The following is an 18,190-nucleotide window of genomic DNA, read 5'->3' on the forward strand; positions in this document are numbered from 1 at the left end:
AGAGTGGTGTGGGCTCTGGGTAGAAGGCAGAGCTTGGGACTGCCCTCTCCCCTGGGGGAGGGGGGTCACTGAGGGCTCTCTCTGTATTAAGTACCCTTCTCAGGGTCTAATGAGGACATTCTAGAGGTTCTGAGCCTGAATGTATTATTTATGACTTTTGGCCAAAGACAATGCATGGAGAGCTTGATGTGGTGAATGGTATGGTTTGTTTTTCCTGCGACATTGGGGCTTGAACTCAGGACCTTACAAATGTTAGGAGGTACTCTACCACTGGCTGACCCGCCTTCTTGGGGAGGATAATGTCTAACCTTACACAGCAGTTGGAAGACTGTGGTTGGTCACAGTGGGATGTGTACTCTTCCACGTTGTGAGTGGAGATGGCTTCGGATGTTTTCTACTCAAAAAACGTGTTTGAGGTGATGGGTCTGGTAATGGCCCTAATCTGACCATCGCACGTTGCATGTGTGTATTGAGATGCCATCCAGTACCCTGTGAGCACAGACAATCCTTTCTGTGCCAGTTAAATGCCTAAAGATGCTTTTAAAAAAGAAGATACAGTACTGCCCTAGTGGTGTATGCTGGGTGCCAAGACTTTCTGATGGGCCGATGTCTGTGTGCTGTGCTCCGACTGCACGAGCAAAGTCTCCCGGGGCCCCGTCCCTGACGGTTGTCGAAGCCCAGGGGTTTTGGTATCACCGTGTTTTCGACTGAGGATGCTTCTAACTAGTGATGTTGGGGAAACCAACAGATATCTCTTAGTTCATGTTTCCACGACTCTCATGCTGGGCTAATAAATCCCAGGTTTGTAGGAATGCTGCGCAGTAAATACTTGCCACTAATGCTGTGCGTGGTGCTATGTATGGTTCCTCTTGCTGCTTTATGCATGTGAGCATTTCATACTGGAGCTGTCTGTGGACGGTCCTCGCCAGCTGGGAGAACGGCTTCCGGAAAGGGAAGTGGCTTTACTCAGAAAACAGACACTCTTCCGTGTACTCGCTTTGTGTAAGACCAGGGGCTATGGCTGGCGGTGTACTGATAAAGTGATAAATGCAGGTGCATGCTGGGAGGGTCCGGAGAACCCAAAGGGTATACAGCAGGCTGTTGGCTGAAAGCTAGGAAGTACCAGCACTGAAAACGGGAGATGAGTACCCGAGTACTGAGCGGAGCTTTGGGTTGAAGAGGGTGTGGGGAGGGATCAGGGACAGGGACGGAGACGATAGGGAAAAGATGGGGGAGGTGTATCTGGGAACAAGCAAGATTTGCTGGGTTGCCCTTAGTATCATCAGGTAGGAGAGTGGAGTGTGCCACAGAAGATGCTCCGTTTAATGTCAGAGAGCGAGGATGATCAGGCAGGTGGGATAAGGCGGAAGAAGGGATTGGGTACTAGCCTAGGAAAGCCGAGCCACCCCGAGTGAACCTTCACTGCTCAGCGTCCCCCGAGGATGCTGCCCACTTACGACAGCAGGGTGTCCCTGCAGTGGATGTCTGAGTACTTCTTGGCTGGCTGGAATTTGTTCAGCTCTTCCTCCTTTAGCTTCTGGAGTTGCTGTTGCCTCTTTTTCATGGCGTTTTCCTCTCGCAGTATGTTAAAATATCCACGGCCGATCTTCACACACTGGATCAGGAAGCTGGAGAGACAAGCGTGTGCGTGTGCGCGTGCGTGTGCGTGTGAGGGGGGGGACACAGATGCAGGCAGAGAAGGAGTTAGGGAGATGGAGATCAAGTGAGAGGGAGAGAGATGATGGGGAATGGCGGGCGGGCGGGGGGTGGATAAGTAGATGGGCAGATGGAGAGAGGCATGGAGAGAGGAGGGGGAACATCAAAGACAAACTCTTAAATATATTAGGACAGTATCCTCCAGCCTTAGGATCGCTATCTCTGAGGCCACCCTCATGCCCCCACGACAGGACCCTTACACAATGGATTGAGTGTAACTCATCCCCCCCACACGCTCTTGTTGTGAGTGCTTGGCGCTACTTTGGGGGGAGGGGAGCGGGTTGTGGGACTTTTGGCAGAAGAGGGTCATGGAGGGCCGTTGAAGGCCCTGGCTCTGCTTCCTCTCACTGTGCTTCTTGCTCGCCTGGGATGTGAGTGGCCTCCGTCACCTGCTCCTCCCACCAGAGACTGATCTGCACCATGTGTGTCTGTCCAGCCATCCCCGCCAGGGTGGGCTGAAACTACGAGCCAAAGCAGACCTTTCCTTCCTTACACGTCTCTGTCAGCTGGTTGTCACAGTCACGTGAGGTAATGAAGATGAAGACTCCCTCCCCTCCCGTCGGTGCGTTTCCAGGAGTCAGACAGCCCTCGGCTTGAGTGCTGCATCTGCGTTTTACTGAGACCCGGGGCAGGCCATTTAATCCCTGGGAAACTATGTTCTACCTTCCGGTTGGTGTTTATGGAGTGTGTTTCCTACCATGAGCCTGATAAAGTATACTGTGAGGAGAAGTGAAGATGGATGACTCAGTGAGTGAAGCGCCCACCACATGCGTGTGAGGACCAGAGTTCAGGTCTCCAGAACCGCGAAAAAGACCAGAGATGGCCAGGTGGTGGTGGCACACGCCTGTAATCCCAGCCCTCGGGAGGCAGAGGCAGGCGGATCTCTGTGCATGTGAGGCCAGCCTGCTCTACAGAGAGAGTTCTAGGACAGGCTCTCCACAATTGCCAAAAGGCTGTGAGCATGCATGAGGGATGGAGAGGGCTGGTACCTAGAGAAACTGGGAGAAGGGTCCTCCTGGAGGAGGTGACCCTACCGCTAAGTAGGAGCCCACCAGGAGGAAGTGGGGTGATGATGGATGAACTGGCCAGCATACATGCAGAGCTGAGTCTTCAAGTGTGCGAGAGCGAGACTGGATTGGGGGGGGGCGTGGCTTTGGGAATCTGGAAACATCCCACTGAGCGTTTGTGGGTGGCTTTCTAAGCTAGTGGGTTCCACAGACAGGCTGCGGCTGGGAAACTTGAGGACGCTACCGAGTTCTCAGCCGCCCTTCTCCAGCAAAGGCAGCCTGGAATCCCAGCTGCTGTGCCTTCTGGAAGGGCCCAAGCGAAGGGCAGGCAGGGTTGGTGGAGGGGAGACTCTGGCCCTGATGCCAGACATCCCAGTCTATTCTGGAAACTTCAGACGGTGGGATCGATCTTGGAGGTGTTCCCCAGATACTGCAGAGGCCCATTTAAAAATGCTTAATTTTATTTCGCAGATTCTCATTTAATTCCCTGTATGTTTCCTGCATCCTCCTCATCATTATTCCTGATTGCTGATTACTAGGCTATTTGTAGGATGAGAGCTATTTGCAGGGAAGAGCAGTTTTTGGCTTTAAATCCACTCACAGGGGAGAGGGGGCCCTTTTGCTCACTGCTTCACAGGATGGAAAGCTCCCTTAACTGACACTGGAGAGGAATGATGTGGCGGTAGGCGCCAGAGAAGGAGGCGCAGGAGGGTTACACAATGCAGAGTCTCCTCTACCAGACACAACTTCCTCTCTATTGCACGCAGTGCCGTTTGCATTTTCAAAGGACATGTATTCTCTGTATAAGCCCACGAGAGGATGGTTCCCTGTGCCGATGGGCGGAGTCTTCATGGCTGGGTGGGGATGGGGCAGAGGGACAGAAGTGTGCCATGAGAAGGCAGAGGGAGGGTCAGGTTCAAGTGGGGTGTTTGCTACTTTTTTGTGTGGTGCGTGCATGTGTGTGCGTGCGCGTGTGTATGCGTGTGTGTGTGCGCGTGTGCGTGCGTGTGTGTATGCGTGTGTGTGCGTATGCGTGCGTGTGCGTGCGTGCGTGTGTGTGTGTGTGTGTGTGTGTGTGTGGGCGCGTGCGCGTGTGCGGTGCCTGTGTGCAGAGGCTGAGGGAGGACTCCACGTGTCCTGCTCTCTGTCACTTTGTATCTTGCTTCCTCGGCAGGAAGGAGACACCCCTGGCTTCTTGCGTGGGTCCCAGGGTTTTAGCTGGGGCCATCATGCCCATGCAGCAGGAGATCGGACCTCCTGAGTTCTCTCCCCACCCCTTGGGTAGGTTTCCAAATAGCGTTTGCATTCATTTTTAATTGACATGATGGCTGCACGTGTTTTGGGGGTGCGGTGTGGTTATCTCTGTATGACTGTGAGAGGGTCATGATCATTCGGGGTAAGTGGCATGAAAATCGCCCCAATTCTGCTGAGTTTCTGTGTTGGGAATATGCCAGTTCTCCCCATCCTCTGTTTTCAGACACTCGGTTACCGGGTGTCAGTGAGCTGCAGCCCTCAGTGCTGTAGAGCACCCGAAGTCCCTTTGGCCACCCTTTCTCCAGCTCCCTCTCTCCTTCCCAGCCGCGAGTAACCGCCACCCTCTACCCTACTTCTGTGACACTGACAGTTTTAGCTCCTGCTTATTTTACGGCACGACGCATGTGCCGTCCCGTGCCTGACCCACTTCACCCAACGCCGTCCCCTCCAGCTCCCCTGGGTAATGATAAATATCAAGCCCGATGCTTAGTTACATTGTTAACTTGACATTGTGGAATGGCCTGGGAGCTGGCCCTCTGGGCGTGCCTGTGTGGAATTATCCTGATCATGTTAACTGAGGTGAGATGAGCCATCTTGACGGCGGGTGAGATCATTTCATGGGTCGCGTCCTGTGCTGCATGAAAGTGGAGAAGTCCAGCTCAGGGCTGGCATGTATGGTGCAAACAGCCAAGCTGTCATCTTCCTGGCTGAGGGCGTGGTGTGGCCAGCTGAAGCCCCATCACCATAATGTCCCCGCTTCAATGGACTATAGCTTGAAATCGTGAGCTGACATCAATCCCCTGTCCCTTGAGTTGCTTTGGTTAGAGTATTTCATTACAGCCACAGGGGAAGACAGCAACAGACACATGTGTACGCGTTAATTTGAAAACATCTCCAAGTGTGAGCTGGGTTGGCCCCTCCATCTTGGGATCTGACTGCATACACCTCTCACGTGCTGGTGTTTCAGACTTGGCCACCACAGCTGCCTAATGAAACAGGTCAGCTTGAACTTCTTCAGCGTCAAATAGGACAGGCATTTATTAGTTCATGCCCCAAGGGTGGGGGGGGATTAAGTGAGCCCCTGGATGTAAAGAGTTTAGTCTAACACCTATGACATAGGACCAGTCATGGGGAAGGATGCTTGTTATGGTCCAGAGAGGCCAGTGTGATTGGCAGGTGAGAAAATGGTGTGTGTGTGGGGGGGGGGGAGGTAAGTGTGTGAGGAGTGTCTCCGGGTAGTGAAAAGTACAAGAGAAGACATTGTGAGGAAACCCAGGCCTTCAAAGTAACCAGACCTCAAGTAGACAGGGCTGGCTGAGAGCGAGCAGGGTTGGATCAACATCCGCCCCACCCGCCTACTCATTACCAGGGTAACGTGACTTTGCACACACAGTATCCAAGACCCACACCCATACCCAGTGTCCCTGTGATCCCTGCTACTTAGTCAAAAGCTGTGCTCCCGTAACGGTCATGTAACACAGGTCACGCATGAACCAAGCCTGCTTTCTCTGCATGCAGGACCTCTCCTTCCTCCAGGAGCCTTGAAGAAGAAAGGCTCACTTTGTCTCTGAAGCCTGAAATTCTCTGCTTCACACCTCTTCTGTAGCCAGGCTATTAAAGACCCTTTGCCTAAAGGGATGACCCAACTTCTCTCCCTCTCTCCCTCCCTCCCTCCCTTCCTCCCTCCCTCCTTCCCTCCCCCTCCCTCCCTCTGTCCCTCCCTCCTTCCCTCCTTCCCTTTTACTCTCTCTCCTTTCTTCCCTTCCTCCCTCCCTTTCAATCCCTAATGCTAAAGCCTCCCTCCCTTGGGGTCATGTTCCGCCATCTGTGGCTGACCAGGCCATAGCTCAGCAAATGCTCCCTCTCTCCTCCGCCCGCCCTGTGGCCCGCCCTGTGATTTGGGGGCTGGGGTGCATTTCCCAGTGGGGAATCCTTGGCCTGTGCATCAGGCATTTGGGCATGAGAAATGGGTTTTCTCACCGGGTCTGTGAGAAGCCAGGCAGCTACAGTCATCTCACTAGACCCAGAAGAGTAAGAAAGGAGGGCGGCATGCGTACAGGAGCCCAGGAACCCCAGCCGAGATCACCTGGCCCCAGACAACCGACATCTTACAACACATCATGTATTAAAGTTACTGAATTTTGGTGAGGCAGCTTGTCACACGGCCCCAGGGTGAAAATGGCTGATTAATGCGGCACCCACTGTAAAAATGAAACGTCATCTTATTGCGAAAAAGGGAAACATCTCAATTGAATTTAATATGATTATATAATGACTCCATGTTCTGGGTGTTAAAATGTGGGAAAGTATGCTTTTTAGATATGATAAGACATGTCAGGACCCAGACCATAAAAAAATGTGGAAAGCAAAATAATTAACAGTTTTGTAGGATAAAGATTCCCCCACCCCGTGGTGTTATGGTTAGCCAACAGCTGGGTTGCACACAGCAAGGCTATTAATTTCTGTTGGTTGCTTTGTTTTTGAGGCAGAGCCTCAGGTGTTTCAGGATGGTCTTGAACTTGCTATGTAGCTGAGGATGGCCTGGAACCTCTGACCCTCCTTCCTCTACCTCTTGAATGCTGCGCTAGCACACACCCCACCATGCCCTGTTTTATCCGGGGATGGCCCAGGGCTTTGTTCACACTAGGCCACACCTTGCCAACTAAGCTGTGTCGCCAGCCCACGGCTGCTTGGTTTTAAGCAGCTCTACCCACTGCAAATGCTGCTGTTTGGGGTTTCTTTTTTCTTTTCTTTTCTTTTTTCTTTTTTGTTTTTTTGATCCACAGAGTGTTCCCGTAGCAGATCCCGTGAACTAGTTAGGATGGAAGACTTCATCACAGTTTGAATCACCACCGTGCCCCTTGCGCTGGTGTCTTGAATGCTAGATCCCAAGTTGGCTGCACTATTTTGGAAAGTTCTAGAAGGCTCATAAGGTGAGGAGGCCCAGCTGGCAGGAGTGTGGGTCACTAGGGATGGGTCCTTGAAGGTTAAACACAGCCTGCTTTGCTGGTCTGCTGTGCTGGGATCAGCCTCTTCCACATGCCAGGTCTCGGCAACACAACAGTAGCGCTTGAGTTTTAGACACATCCCTGGGAGATCAGCTAACACCTTGCAACTTTAGAAACGCTGGTCCAGCCTCCTCCTTTTGTCTCTCCCAAAGACAGCGGTCTGACTCAATGACACCTGCTCTCCTCGCTCAAGTTTGCAAAGTAAGATTTCGACACAAGCTGGTCATCAGGCATCTCCGGAGTTCTTTCTGAGTCCTTGGGTTGGACAGTCCCACCCAGTGAGGGCACTCTGCTTGTAATAAGCCTTCTGTGACCTGTATCAGCCCCTGGCCCCAGAAACACCGAATTTCCCTGCATTTCTTCAGTCCCTGCTGCGGGGTGTTTTTGCTTCTGTAAATTAACTACAGTCTTTATCCCGCACATTAACTCCCTAGCCCCTCCCAGTCTGCTTCTGGATAGGCCGCCTTTTACAAGCTTCTAAGCCTTTTCTCTCTCTCCTTGTTCCTCACAGCACCCCATCCTATCATACCCACCCCATTTCCCTTTGGATTCCGCATAGAGGTGGTGTGATGCGATATTTTTTCCTTTTTGTGTGTCTGACTCAAGTCACACACTGAAGAAGCCAGGACTGGGCAGCACCCATAAGCATGGGCTCTCTCGAGAATTTTCAGGGCGCTGGAGACAGCTGGTGATGGGAACCAGTGTGTCCAGTTCTCTGTTACAGAGGGAGGAGGACTAACTGGGTCACTGTGTTGAGAACTAACAACCCAAATGCACCTCCAAAGGGGGGCGGGGAAGAAACAACTTTTAATGGTGTTATGGTTCCGCACCCGGCCGGTTTTCACTCATATTTCCTGTCTCTGCCTACAAGAAATATGAAGCTATAAAGCCCGGAGTACCACGATGGGGGAGGCGGAATGACGTTAAGATGGACAAACGCTCCTGGCCATTGGATTGCGGGGGTGTCCTGCTCTTGCAGTGGGTTATTGCTTACGCGGGAAATTTTCACTTAACAAATTTTACTGTTTGCACATAATAGCAGATAAATCAGTGTATTCCCGGTGTGTGGAGGGTGGAAGTGTAGGGAGCCCACTTCGTCTGGCCGGTTTACGCCTTGCCCTGTCAGCCCACCCAGACATACTGATCTCTGAGGAGGGCAGGACAGGCGTGATGGAGAGTGGGAAGGATCTGAAATACCATCCCCTGATTCTTGACTGTTCAGGCAAGCTCGATGGGGCAAATTAATAACGCAGCCCTGGTTCGGATACATCAGAGCATATATTTTACATTTAAATTCCCTGCATTAGAATGCCCTGTTTATACAATAACTTAATAAATCCAGTCTGGCTGCCAAATTGACAAGAAGGTGAGAATCATTCATTAAAATGCAAATGCAATTGAGATGAAATTTGGGATATATTTATTACAGTAATTGAACCTCACTCAACTGTAATCACAACAGAGCTCGAACTGCCTTTCAGACAAAAGGACCGTCTGCGCTAGGCCTCTCCCGAGTTAACATCTTTGTCAGGGTTCCGATTAAAGCCCTCTCCTGTGCCCCAGTGGTTTGCAAGGGAGGGTTTTCCTCTTCTTGCTAGGACAAGATTGCTCAGACAGAGGTCAGCTAGGGACACAAAGGGTCGCCCTGGTAGAGTACTGTGTGAACAGCCAATTGATTAAAAGCAGATCTGAGTGCTGGCTGCAGCCCCTTCTTAAGTCAAAGCAGAGCTGTCCCTGGGCCATTTGCTGATTTCCAAACCCAACCACAGTGTGTGTGTGTGTGTGTGTGTGTGTGTGAGTGTGTGTGAGTGTGCGTGAGTGAGTGTGTGAGTGAGTGTGTGAGTGTGTGCATGCGTGTGTGAGTGAGTGCGTGCGTGTGTGAGTGTGTCAACCACGGTGTGTGTGTGTGTGTGAGTGTGTGTGTGTGTGTGAGTATGTGTGTGAGTGCGAGAGACTTCCCCTCTCAGATCTACGTCCAGGACGGATTTCCTGGATCTCCTTCCTTGGATCAAAGAATGGGGCCAGGGCCCGTGACTGGGTACCTGGTGGAAGACAGGTCACGTCATCATAGCTTCGGGTTGCTCTCTTCAGCTCCTCTGTGAAGTATGTGGGGTGGTTCTTAGGTCTGGGCAGGCAGCGCTTCTGGGCCTTGAGGACTGCTGCTGGGTTGGTGGGGTCAGAGGCTGGGATGGAGGGGCAGGAGGCTGCTGCCCCCTGTAGGCGGAGTTTCATTCTGCCTGGTCCTGCTGCCCTTCAGGCTGCCCTTCAGCCCCAAAGGAACACACAGAGGCTTACGTTAATTGTAAACTGTGTGGCCGATGGCTCGGGCTTCTTATTTGGCTAGCTCTCTCTTAATTATTAACCATAACTACTAATTATGTGTTTCTACATGGCCTTATCTTACCAGAGAATGCCCGAACCTGTTACTCCTTCTGCGACTAAATGGTATCTCCCCGATGGCACACTTTCTGATTCCTCTCCCCAGAATTCTCATCTGGTAGCCCCGCCGCTACTGGCCGATCGGTGTTTTATTCATCAACCAGTAAGAGAAACGTACATACACGCAGAAGGACATACCCCATCGGGTGCCTGTGGCTTTTTCAGGGGTCTCCTGAGCACAGAGTCTTGGCTTTGCCATAGAAAGAATTTAGTGGAGGGAAAGCTGGAGTCTATTGAAAAGGTTTTGACGTAGAGTTAACAGAGGCGGAGAGGGAAGAAGGGAGAGAAGAAAAGAGGAATAGAGGGAGGCGGGCAGGCGTGGGGAGGGACAGAGACAGACAGAGAAGAGGGGACAGTACACACCCAAGTGTGGGTCTGGGCCTCTCTAGAGAGTCGCCCGAACAACACTGGCGTCTGAAGTTGGGTCTGAAGCTGGATGGGTCTCCGAGGAACTCTCCCTTCCCTAGCGCGTGAGGTCACTGGGTAGAGTTGCAGGCTGACCCGGTAGACATGGCCAGAGGGGGTCAGTTCCAAGGGTGCAGACACATGAGGACACCAGACAAGCTGACACAGCACATGGGGGATGCTGCCTTATGACATGCCTAGCTTCCGTGTCACCACGGCATCATATCCAAACCCCAGCCACGGTGACGTCAGCTCTTGATGTCACTGCACCTGCTTCACGTGGCTGATGCCACTCCAGCCAAGAGCGATCATTTGGAGTCTCGTTCGCTCTTTATCTTCCCAGCCTTCTCTCCATGGGGCTGCAGGGCTCTCTCTCTCTCTCTCTCTCTCTCTCTCTCTCTGTTTTGCTTTTTTTCCATTTGAGATAGGATCTTCCTGTGTATCCCAGGTTGACCTCAGACCCTAGACTTCTCCTGCCTCGGCCTCCAAAGTCCTGGGATTCCAGGTGCATGCCACATGCCTGGCACAGCTCTTTCCAAGGCACAGGTCTAGCCACCGTGGCCAAAGATCTCCAGGTCACACAGTGACCGCCCGATGGTCTCGGGATGACGTCACATTTCCTCACCCGAGGCAGGCCTCTGAGACTTGGCCTCTAGCCGCACGCCCAAGCTCTCCAGGGCATCTGTCTCTCCTCTGGCTGTGCTCACCCCTCTCTGCAGCACAGCCTCCATCTCTGCCTTCCCTTGGCTGATTTCTATTGGTTTTTTTCCTGACTCCGCCGCTCAACACTGTCCTCCCTTCCGCCCTCATCACCTCCATGCTGAGTACAGAGAACCCCCAGTGCCCCGTTCTCCCGTTTCCTCTCCAGTCCTGCACTCACCACAGTGGACGTCGATGGCCTGCTTACTTCCAGGAGGTAGGGCCATTTGATTTTTATTCTTGATTAAAAACTTGAAATTTTTTTATGTGGACGGGTGTTCTGCCTGAATGTATATGTGTCTGTGCACTGCGTGAATCCCTGGCAACTATGTAAAAAGCCAAAGCCAGGCGTAGCAAAGGCAGCTGGGAACCCTATCAGACTTGCTGGTCAGCTATTCTGTCCAAATTGGTGAGCTCCAGGTCCAGAGAGAGGGAGAGGGAGACAGAGAGAGAGAGAGAGAGGGGAAGGAGAGAGGGAGAGAGAGACTGAATAAATAAGGTAGAGAGAGACCAAGGAAGACAACCAACATTGACCTTTGACCTCCTCATGCATGTGCACTTACATGGAATGCACCACAAGTGCACATGAACACACACACACACACACACACACACACACACATACACTAAAATATCTTTCCTCCTCTAAGCTAATTTTGGTCAAACATTCAGTCAACAAACCATCCTAGGGTGCTGCTGGAAATTGTATGTGAGGAGCAATTGCTGGCACACTGGGGGTCTCTGATTGACAACACCAGCTTTTTGTCTTCTCCGTCGTTATTCGTCACCGGCCGGCCGGCCGACCGGCACAGTCACTGATGCCCTGGACGCTGTTGTGACTCTTGGCTTGTTTGTAGCCAGGGTGGTGATTAGACTCCAAGCCCCACAAGGTTTCTGGCAAGAGGCACTGGTTCTGAGTGGCAAGCTTTGGCGGTTGTCTTCCAGGAGTGATGGCAACAACCGTCTAATTAGACCACAATTATTTTGGGATTTGGTGAATTGCATTATGAGGCAATCCACAAAGGTCCGCGAGTCTGCCGTGCGGAGCGCTGGTGGGAACGAAAGCTTGGCTCTCTAGTAGTGATGAGATTTATTAAACTAAGGGGCCGGGGAATTATCCTCCACTCTGCTGAGGGAGGAGCTGTGTGCGGACGCCTTCTAATTATTTTAAGTGGCTTTCTTTTCTAGGTTTTAATTTAATCTCTATCTCTGATTGTCACTAAAGAAAATACAGGAAGAGTGAGATGTGGGAGGAAAAAAAAATGAAGGGTGAAATGGTGGAAAAAAGAGCCTGAAAAGCTCACGCCAGTGCCGGGTGGGAGTTTCACAAGAGGCCCCACTGATCAGCGAGTGTCAGTCAAACCTACTGGCTTAGCCTGGGTTCACAGGTCAGGGAATCCCTGTAAGGGGAGCTCATAGCTGATGGTGCATTTAGTCCCCTACAAGTGTTTCCTGGTCCTTCACTGGGGGCCTGGGAACCCTGTGGAAGAGGGGTGGAGAGATGCTAATAGCTGCAGGATGGAGGAGAGTCCAGGAAATTGCTGCCTTATGGATAGGACATGGCCATTGCAATTGTGAACGCACAAATAGCTGTTGTGGCTACCTGCACACATTTGTGCCCACAGACACACATACACATACATACACACATACACATCTCAAATATATGCACACACACTACACACATACACATACAAATATACACACACATACATATGCATATACACCTACATGTATACACACACACACACCTACACATATACACATATACACACGTACACAGACACGCAACAGGAAAGTTGGAAAGCATGAAGGTGACTAGGAGGGATGGATACAAGTCAGGGATGAGGAAGTTACTGTGATCCCAACACCCACACACAGACGTGTCAACATGATAAAGATTGAAGCCTCCTGGCAAATGTGGGTGCAGGGCTAAAGAGGCCGATGGCGATGTTGTTTGTAAGCTAGTTTGTTAAAGGACTGTAGGAGTCCTTTAAATAGAACTAGGACAAAGGTGCAAGTTAGAGCCTGGAAGGGTGGCTCAGTGGTTAAGAGTGGCCTGCTGCTCTTGCAGAGGACCCAGGTTCAATTCCCAGCACCCATGTGTGGGGATCTGACATTCTCTTCTGGCCTCCACAGGCACCCATACACTTGTGGCATACATTCACACACACATACACACACACACACATACATACACACACACACACATACACACACACACACATACACACACACACACATACACACACACATACACACACACACATACACACACACACCCACATATCACACACACATCACACACACACATCACACACACACACACACACACTCACACATACACACACCACACACACACACACACACACATCTTCACAAAGCAAAACCCCTCAAAATTAAGGGGAATTTGAGTCTCTGTCTCTGGTCAATGACAGCACAAAACTCATGTTCACTGAACAGCAGTCCCCAGGTCACATGAACCTTACCTGAAGGTCAGCCACTACCAAACCCAAGGGCGTGCGAAGAGGCAGCATATACTCAGGGGAGGCTGGACTGGGGTGTCCAGGCTATAGTTATAATTACTAACAACTGGCTGTGTGATAAAAACATAACTGATCACTCTACTTTGTCAACTGGGGATACGTAACCATGACCACCACCATCTCTACACCACCACCACTGCATACATCACGGCCACCACCATCATCACACACATCACCATCTGCATCTTCAGCTCCATCACCACCATCATCACACGCATGCATCACTGTCTCCATCATCAGCACCACCAGCGTCATCATCACCCTCACACATCACCACCTCCACCATCAGCACCACCCACCACGGGCAGCGTCACACACATCACCACGAGGCTGTGAGTAATTGTGATTCAGCAGTAGCTGTGGAGAAAAGGCTACAAGCCCTTCCGTGTCTCAGGGCAGCGTTCTAGGCTGCTACTAGTGGTGGTGGTGCACGGTTTTTTTTTTTGGCAGGGTCGCCCGCTGGGGTAGGGGCAGCACCTGTATTGGCTCCAAGCCTGGTGTCTCTCAGTGGTCCTACAAGACTGCATTATCTTATCTGACTCGTGAAAGATAAGAAGTGATGATGGGGTGCACACTGGAAGGATTAAAACAACAAAACAAAACAACAACAAAAAACCCAGACGAACCCAGTGCACAACTCTCAGCTTTAGAAAGAGGAGGGGTTGGCCCGAGGCCCCCAGGCCCTCAGCGAGCCTACTCATCATGCGGGAGGCAAGTGCTGACGGGAAGGGGGTGGGCAAAATAAGGTGCAAAATGTGAATGCCTATGGGAAACAGCACCCCCAGCCTCTGGAAACTGCTGGGAGACGCACGCACACACGCAGGCACACGAGACTCCTCACTCACTCTCTTCCCCGCACTGTTTGGTGCGTAGTGGGGGCCCTCATCTTATTTTCATCACCAGTGAATAAAACAGCCAATTTACTAAGTGAAGAAAGCAAAGGGAGGTTAGGTCGACAGTTTCATCCCCTGTTGATGGTCTGTTTTATATTTCATTCGATCGTAGCCCCAAGGCTGAGTATCGACAGGTCTGTTATTATCTATTGCCATCATTAGCGGCCAGCACCTCTGGCCACACTTCCCGTGATTCACTGGTTTACACGAGGCACCCGGCTTTCTCTACGGAGGATCGGATCACAGGAATCTTTCCCCCTTTACAAATATACCGACACTAAGTAAACATGTCCTAGCAGCCTGCCATTTGCCTGCATCCCGCCTGGCGCTGAGTGAGATTCATTCCCTCCCCTCCCCCTCCCCCTCCCCCTGCACATTCCCTCCACCCCGCAGGAAAGATGCAAAGGGGTCCACTGTAGATGGTGGCGTCTAAGCCTGGACTCTGCCCTCCCTTCCTTTCACATCCCCCTCCCCCTCCCTCCCCATGCTCCCACCCTGACACTGGGGGTTGCTGTTCCCGACCCAAATCAGAAGCTGAGCTGAGTCTTTGAGGAAGACTCTGGTTTTCAAAAGCGCAGGGAGGAGAGGCACCCTGTGCCAAGCTAGAGACAGAACCTGGATGGCTGTGAGGGGAGTGGGAGCCCCTGGTGTCCCAGCATCATGTGCCACCTTAGGCCCCACTCAAGAACTGCACACAGTGGCCCATCTACCTAGGTCTGCAGTCCTCAAAACGGCAGGAGCGTAGCCAGGGTGGTCTTGGGTCTTTTTCTGTCTTCCTGGTGTTTTGTCTTTCTACTTTGCACCAGCGACACCCCTAAACACGTGTGTGTGTGTGTGTGTGTGTGTGTGTGCGCGCGTGTGTGCGCGTGTGCTGTGAAAAATCCATCGTGTGGCTTTCTCAGTGTTTCTCACTTCCACGATGACGATGGCTGGGTCCCCTTGGGGTCGGTTCCCAAAGCGCCTCACCCAGGTTTCTGTGCCGTCACCACCTCTGCTCCCTCGGACAGCCGCCCCCCCCCCTTACCCCCTTTCTCTGTCTTCTCCCCTGTCTTTCTGTGGGCTGGGAAGGATGACACCCACCCTGAATGTGGCCACCACAGCCTGTGGCCCGGGGTCCCGGGCTGACTGAAAAGAGACGGAGGAGGGCACATGCACGTTGAGCATCAGCATCCATGCGTCTCTCCTCCAGATCGAGGACAAACCGTGACCATCTGGATGTGACCGCTTCCCTCACATTCTCGCTGTATGCGTGCGTCCTACTCATGGACTGCAGTGCCTTAAGCTGCTCCTGCCTCAGCAGGGAAAGACGTGACCAGTGTCCTTTCCCGCATTTGCATTCCCTGTCTTCCAGATTCTGCAGTTCAACCCCACCTTCCTAACCTCTGCATTGCCAGTGGGTGGCTACCCTAGCAGCACCAGGCTCTGTGTTTCCCAGCGCAGCGTCCCCTCCCCCTGGCCCCTCCCCCTCCCCATGCCTTCTGTATGGACCCCTGTGCTTTGCTTTGGTCACACCACCTATGATGCTCTTCCGAACTGTCCTCATCCCTCAGGTTTTGCTTGGTAACGAGCCCTGCCATCCACGCTCACTGGAAGTTGCTCAGGCGGGGTGAGCTGCCCCTCGACCTGTGCACCTGTGAACTGCCAGCTGGCTTGTGTGGCCACAGGTTTGCTTCCCATGCCCCAGCACTAGCATGAGCGCTTGAGGAACCTGCATTTTCTAAGCTCTCCTCTGTGTGCTGGGAGCCCTCCACAGAACACTGCTGCATGGCTAACGAGGCCGCTTGGGATTCTTGAATTTATAATGCCAATTAAGCACACGCCGACTTTGCCTGGCGTATAGCGAGGGCATTTCTGGGCACATTCCCTTTCTCTTTGGGTGGGGCAGGCTGTAGAACTGTTTGTGCAGGAGTGGAATGCTGGGAACTGATATAAAGAGGAATGGCTGCCTATATATGTATTTGTATGTATGTATGTATGTATATATACATATAGACACACACATATACACACGTAAACATATATAAGATATAAAAACAAATATGCAAATATATACACACATATGTATTTATGTATGTGTGTGTGTGTGTATATATATATATATATATGCACATTTTTTTCTTCATTCACTGGGAGAAATGTTCAAATGGAATGACCCTCCATATGCCACTGGGGAAAGTTTTGTCTTTATACCATGGTGTACTCTCTGACCTATGACCCCATGCTACTTCATGTGCTGCCTAAGCCCCCAAAGGAGCTGCAGTATTTAATACCAGGACACACAGCATGCATGCATTGTGCTGTGTCATACTCTGCTTTGTTACAGGATCACATGGGTATGGGTGTTTCTAGCTTTGTGACCTGACTTAACACACACACACACACACACACACACACACACACACACACACACACACCTCTGCCCCCAAAGATACCATAGTCCCTAGAAACATTCCATAATGATCGTAGTGGTAGAAACTTTTATGGTTCTGTTATTGGAGGAGGATGCTGACCATCAATGCAACCTCCCCTCCCCTCCCCTCCCCTCCCCTCCCCTGCCCTCCCTTCTGATCCCCTCCCCTCCCCTTTTTCTATCCCCTTCTTCCACCCAACACACTTCTCTATCAGATTAACAGGTGCCCCTGCCCGGGACTACTCCTTAATTAATGTGAGTCAGCATTTGTACAAGAAGACCTGGAATCTCTTCTGGAAGAAGAAGAAAAAACCTGCCGAGCGTCAACAAACAGTTCTATACGCATCCCAATTAGGGTGATTGCTGGAAGGCAGCTGAAGCCCCACTGTGGCTCTGGTTTCTAAGCAACTGCCATTACAAGTTCTGAACCTCCTTGTCTTAGTCGTCGGAGAGGGCACATCACCAAGCCTGACTTGTTAACAAGCACAACCTTGCCTCTTCCTGCCCCCTCCTCCCCTTCCTGCCCCCCTCCTCCCCTTCCTGCCCCCTCCCTCCTCCCCTTCCTGCCCCCCTCCTCCCCTTCCTGCCCCCTCCCTCCTCCCCTTCCTGCCCCCTCCTCCCCTTCCTGCCCCCTCCTCCCCTTCCTGCCCCCTCCTCCCCTTCCTGCCCCCTCCTCCCCTTCCTGCCCCCTCCTCCCCTTCCTGCCCCCCTCCCCCTGCCTCTGTTCTTGTCTATTTTAGCCCATCACGTTTGGAGACACGGGATGGCTTTGGGAGGTGGGTGTTGATGAAGCTGATTACCCTTGAGGGCAGAGGCCCTCGCAGAGAGCTCAGGCTTGCAGGATCCCCCAGGCGAGAGCCGTCACTTATGGTGCACGTGCTCTGTGTCCTGGGGGACTCACGTCTCTTGTGTTAACCCATTCAATCCCCACAATGGCCTCATCATTTGCAGGTGCTGTCTATCGTGTCAGAGATGAAGAAGTGGGGACCACTTTGCTGAGCTCACACCACGGTGGAAGGCGCCAGTGCCGGGATTGTGGCTCTGCTTGTCTGGACCCAGAGCCACACCCTCTTCCTCTCCCCGCCCCTCGCCCCCACTCCTCTCTCTTCTCCCATTGTATATGTTTAAGATGAACAACTCCATGGCCCAGTATTTGCACACACGCAATCATCGCCATCATCAAGACAATTAGCGCGACCCACGCCTCCTCACACCCCACTCTCCCCTTCGGTGGTGACAACAGTTGGGCTCTCACTGGCTGGCGAATTTCAAGTGTTCTCCGCAGCATAGGATCTGGGCCTCACTCGCACACCCCGCTACCTGTCAGCATCCATCCACTCAGGCCCGGCCGCTGGCAAGCAGGAGTGGTGTGCGGTGGGCGGAGGCAGACTAGACCTCGGCTTTCAGTTCTGAGATGAACTAGTGCCATGAATGAGACGCACATATATGGATGGAAACCCCACCCCACCGTAGAAACCACTTCCTGTCTGTCGTCTTCCAAGTGCCTAATGACTAAATGGAACGGGAGGGAGGGATTGCTCTTCCCGGACCCACCAGGGTGGGCATTTAAAAGTGCATTAGGAGGAAGAGAGTGTCTTTCCCCAGGGCACACAAACTCTGAAGCATGGCTGGTTGATAATTTCAGGACAGGCAACAGAACAAGGCGTGGCTCTGGGAAGGGCCTGGGGTGTGGCGACATTGAGAGAGGGGCACGGGCCCACGGCGTCTGTTATTTCACAATCTCACTTTGCCTGTCACCACAACAACGCCCCATCGGCCTCCGGGACGCGGCGTGGTTACCTGTCCCTCTTGG

The 18,190-nt window shown here is 52.2% G+C and overlaps 1 protein-coding gene across 1 annotated transcript in view; it reads right to left on the reverse strand.

Moving 5' to 3' along the window:
- Window positions 1-18,190, reverse strand: part of Ccdc60 (coiled-coil domain containing 60) — a 123,739-nt gene that overhangs the window by 41,643 nt on the left and 63,906 nt on the right. Inside the window, exon 4 of the mRNA XM_051176369.1 lies at window positions 1,458-1,628. Within this exon, the coding sequence (XP_051032326.1) occupies window positions 1,458-1,628 (171 nt within the window). The remainder of the gene's footprint in view (window positions 1-1,457; window positions 1,629-18,190) is intronic.

The sequence above is a fragment of the Phodopus roborovskii genome, unplaced genomic scaffold (genome assembly GCF_943737965.1).
Source record: "Phodopus roborovskii unplaced genomic scaffold, PHOROB, whole genome shotgun sequence".
Lineage (NCBI taxonomy): Eukaryota > Metazoa > Chordata > Mammalia > Rodentia > Cricetidae > Phodopus > Phodopus roborovskii.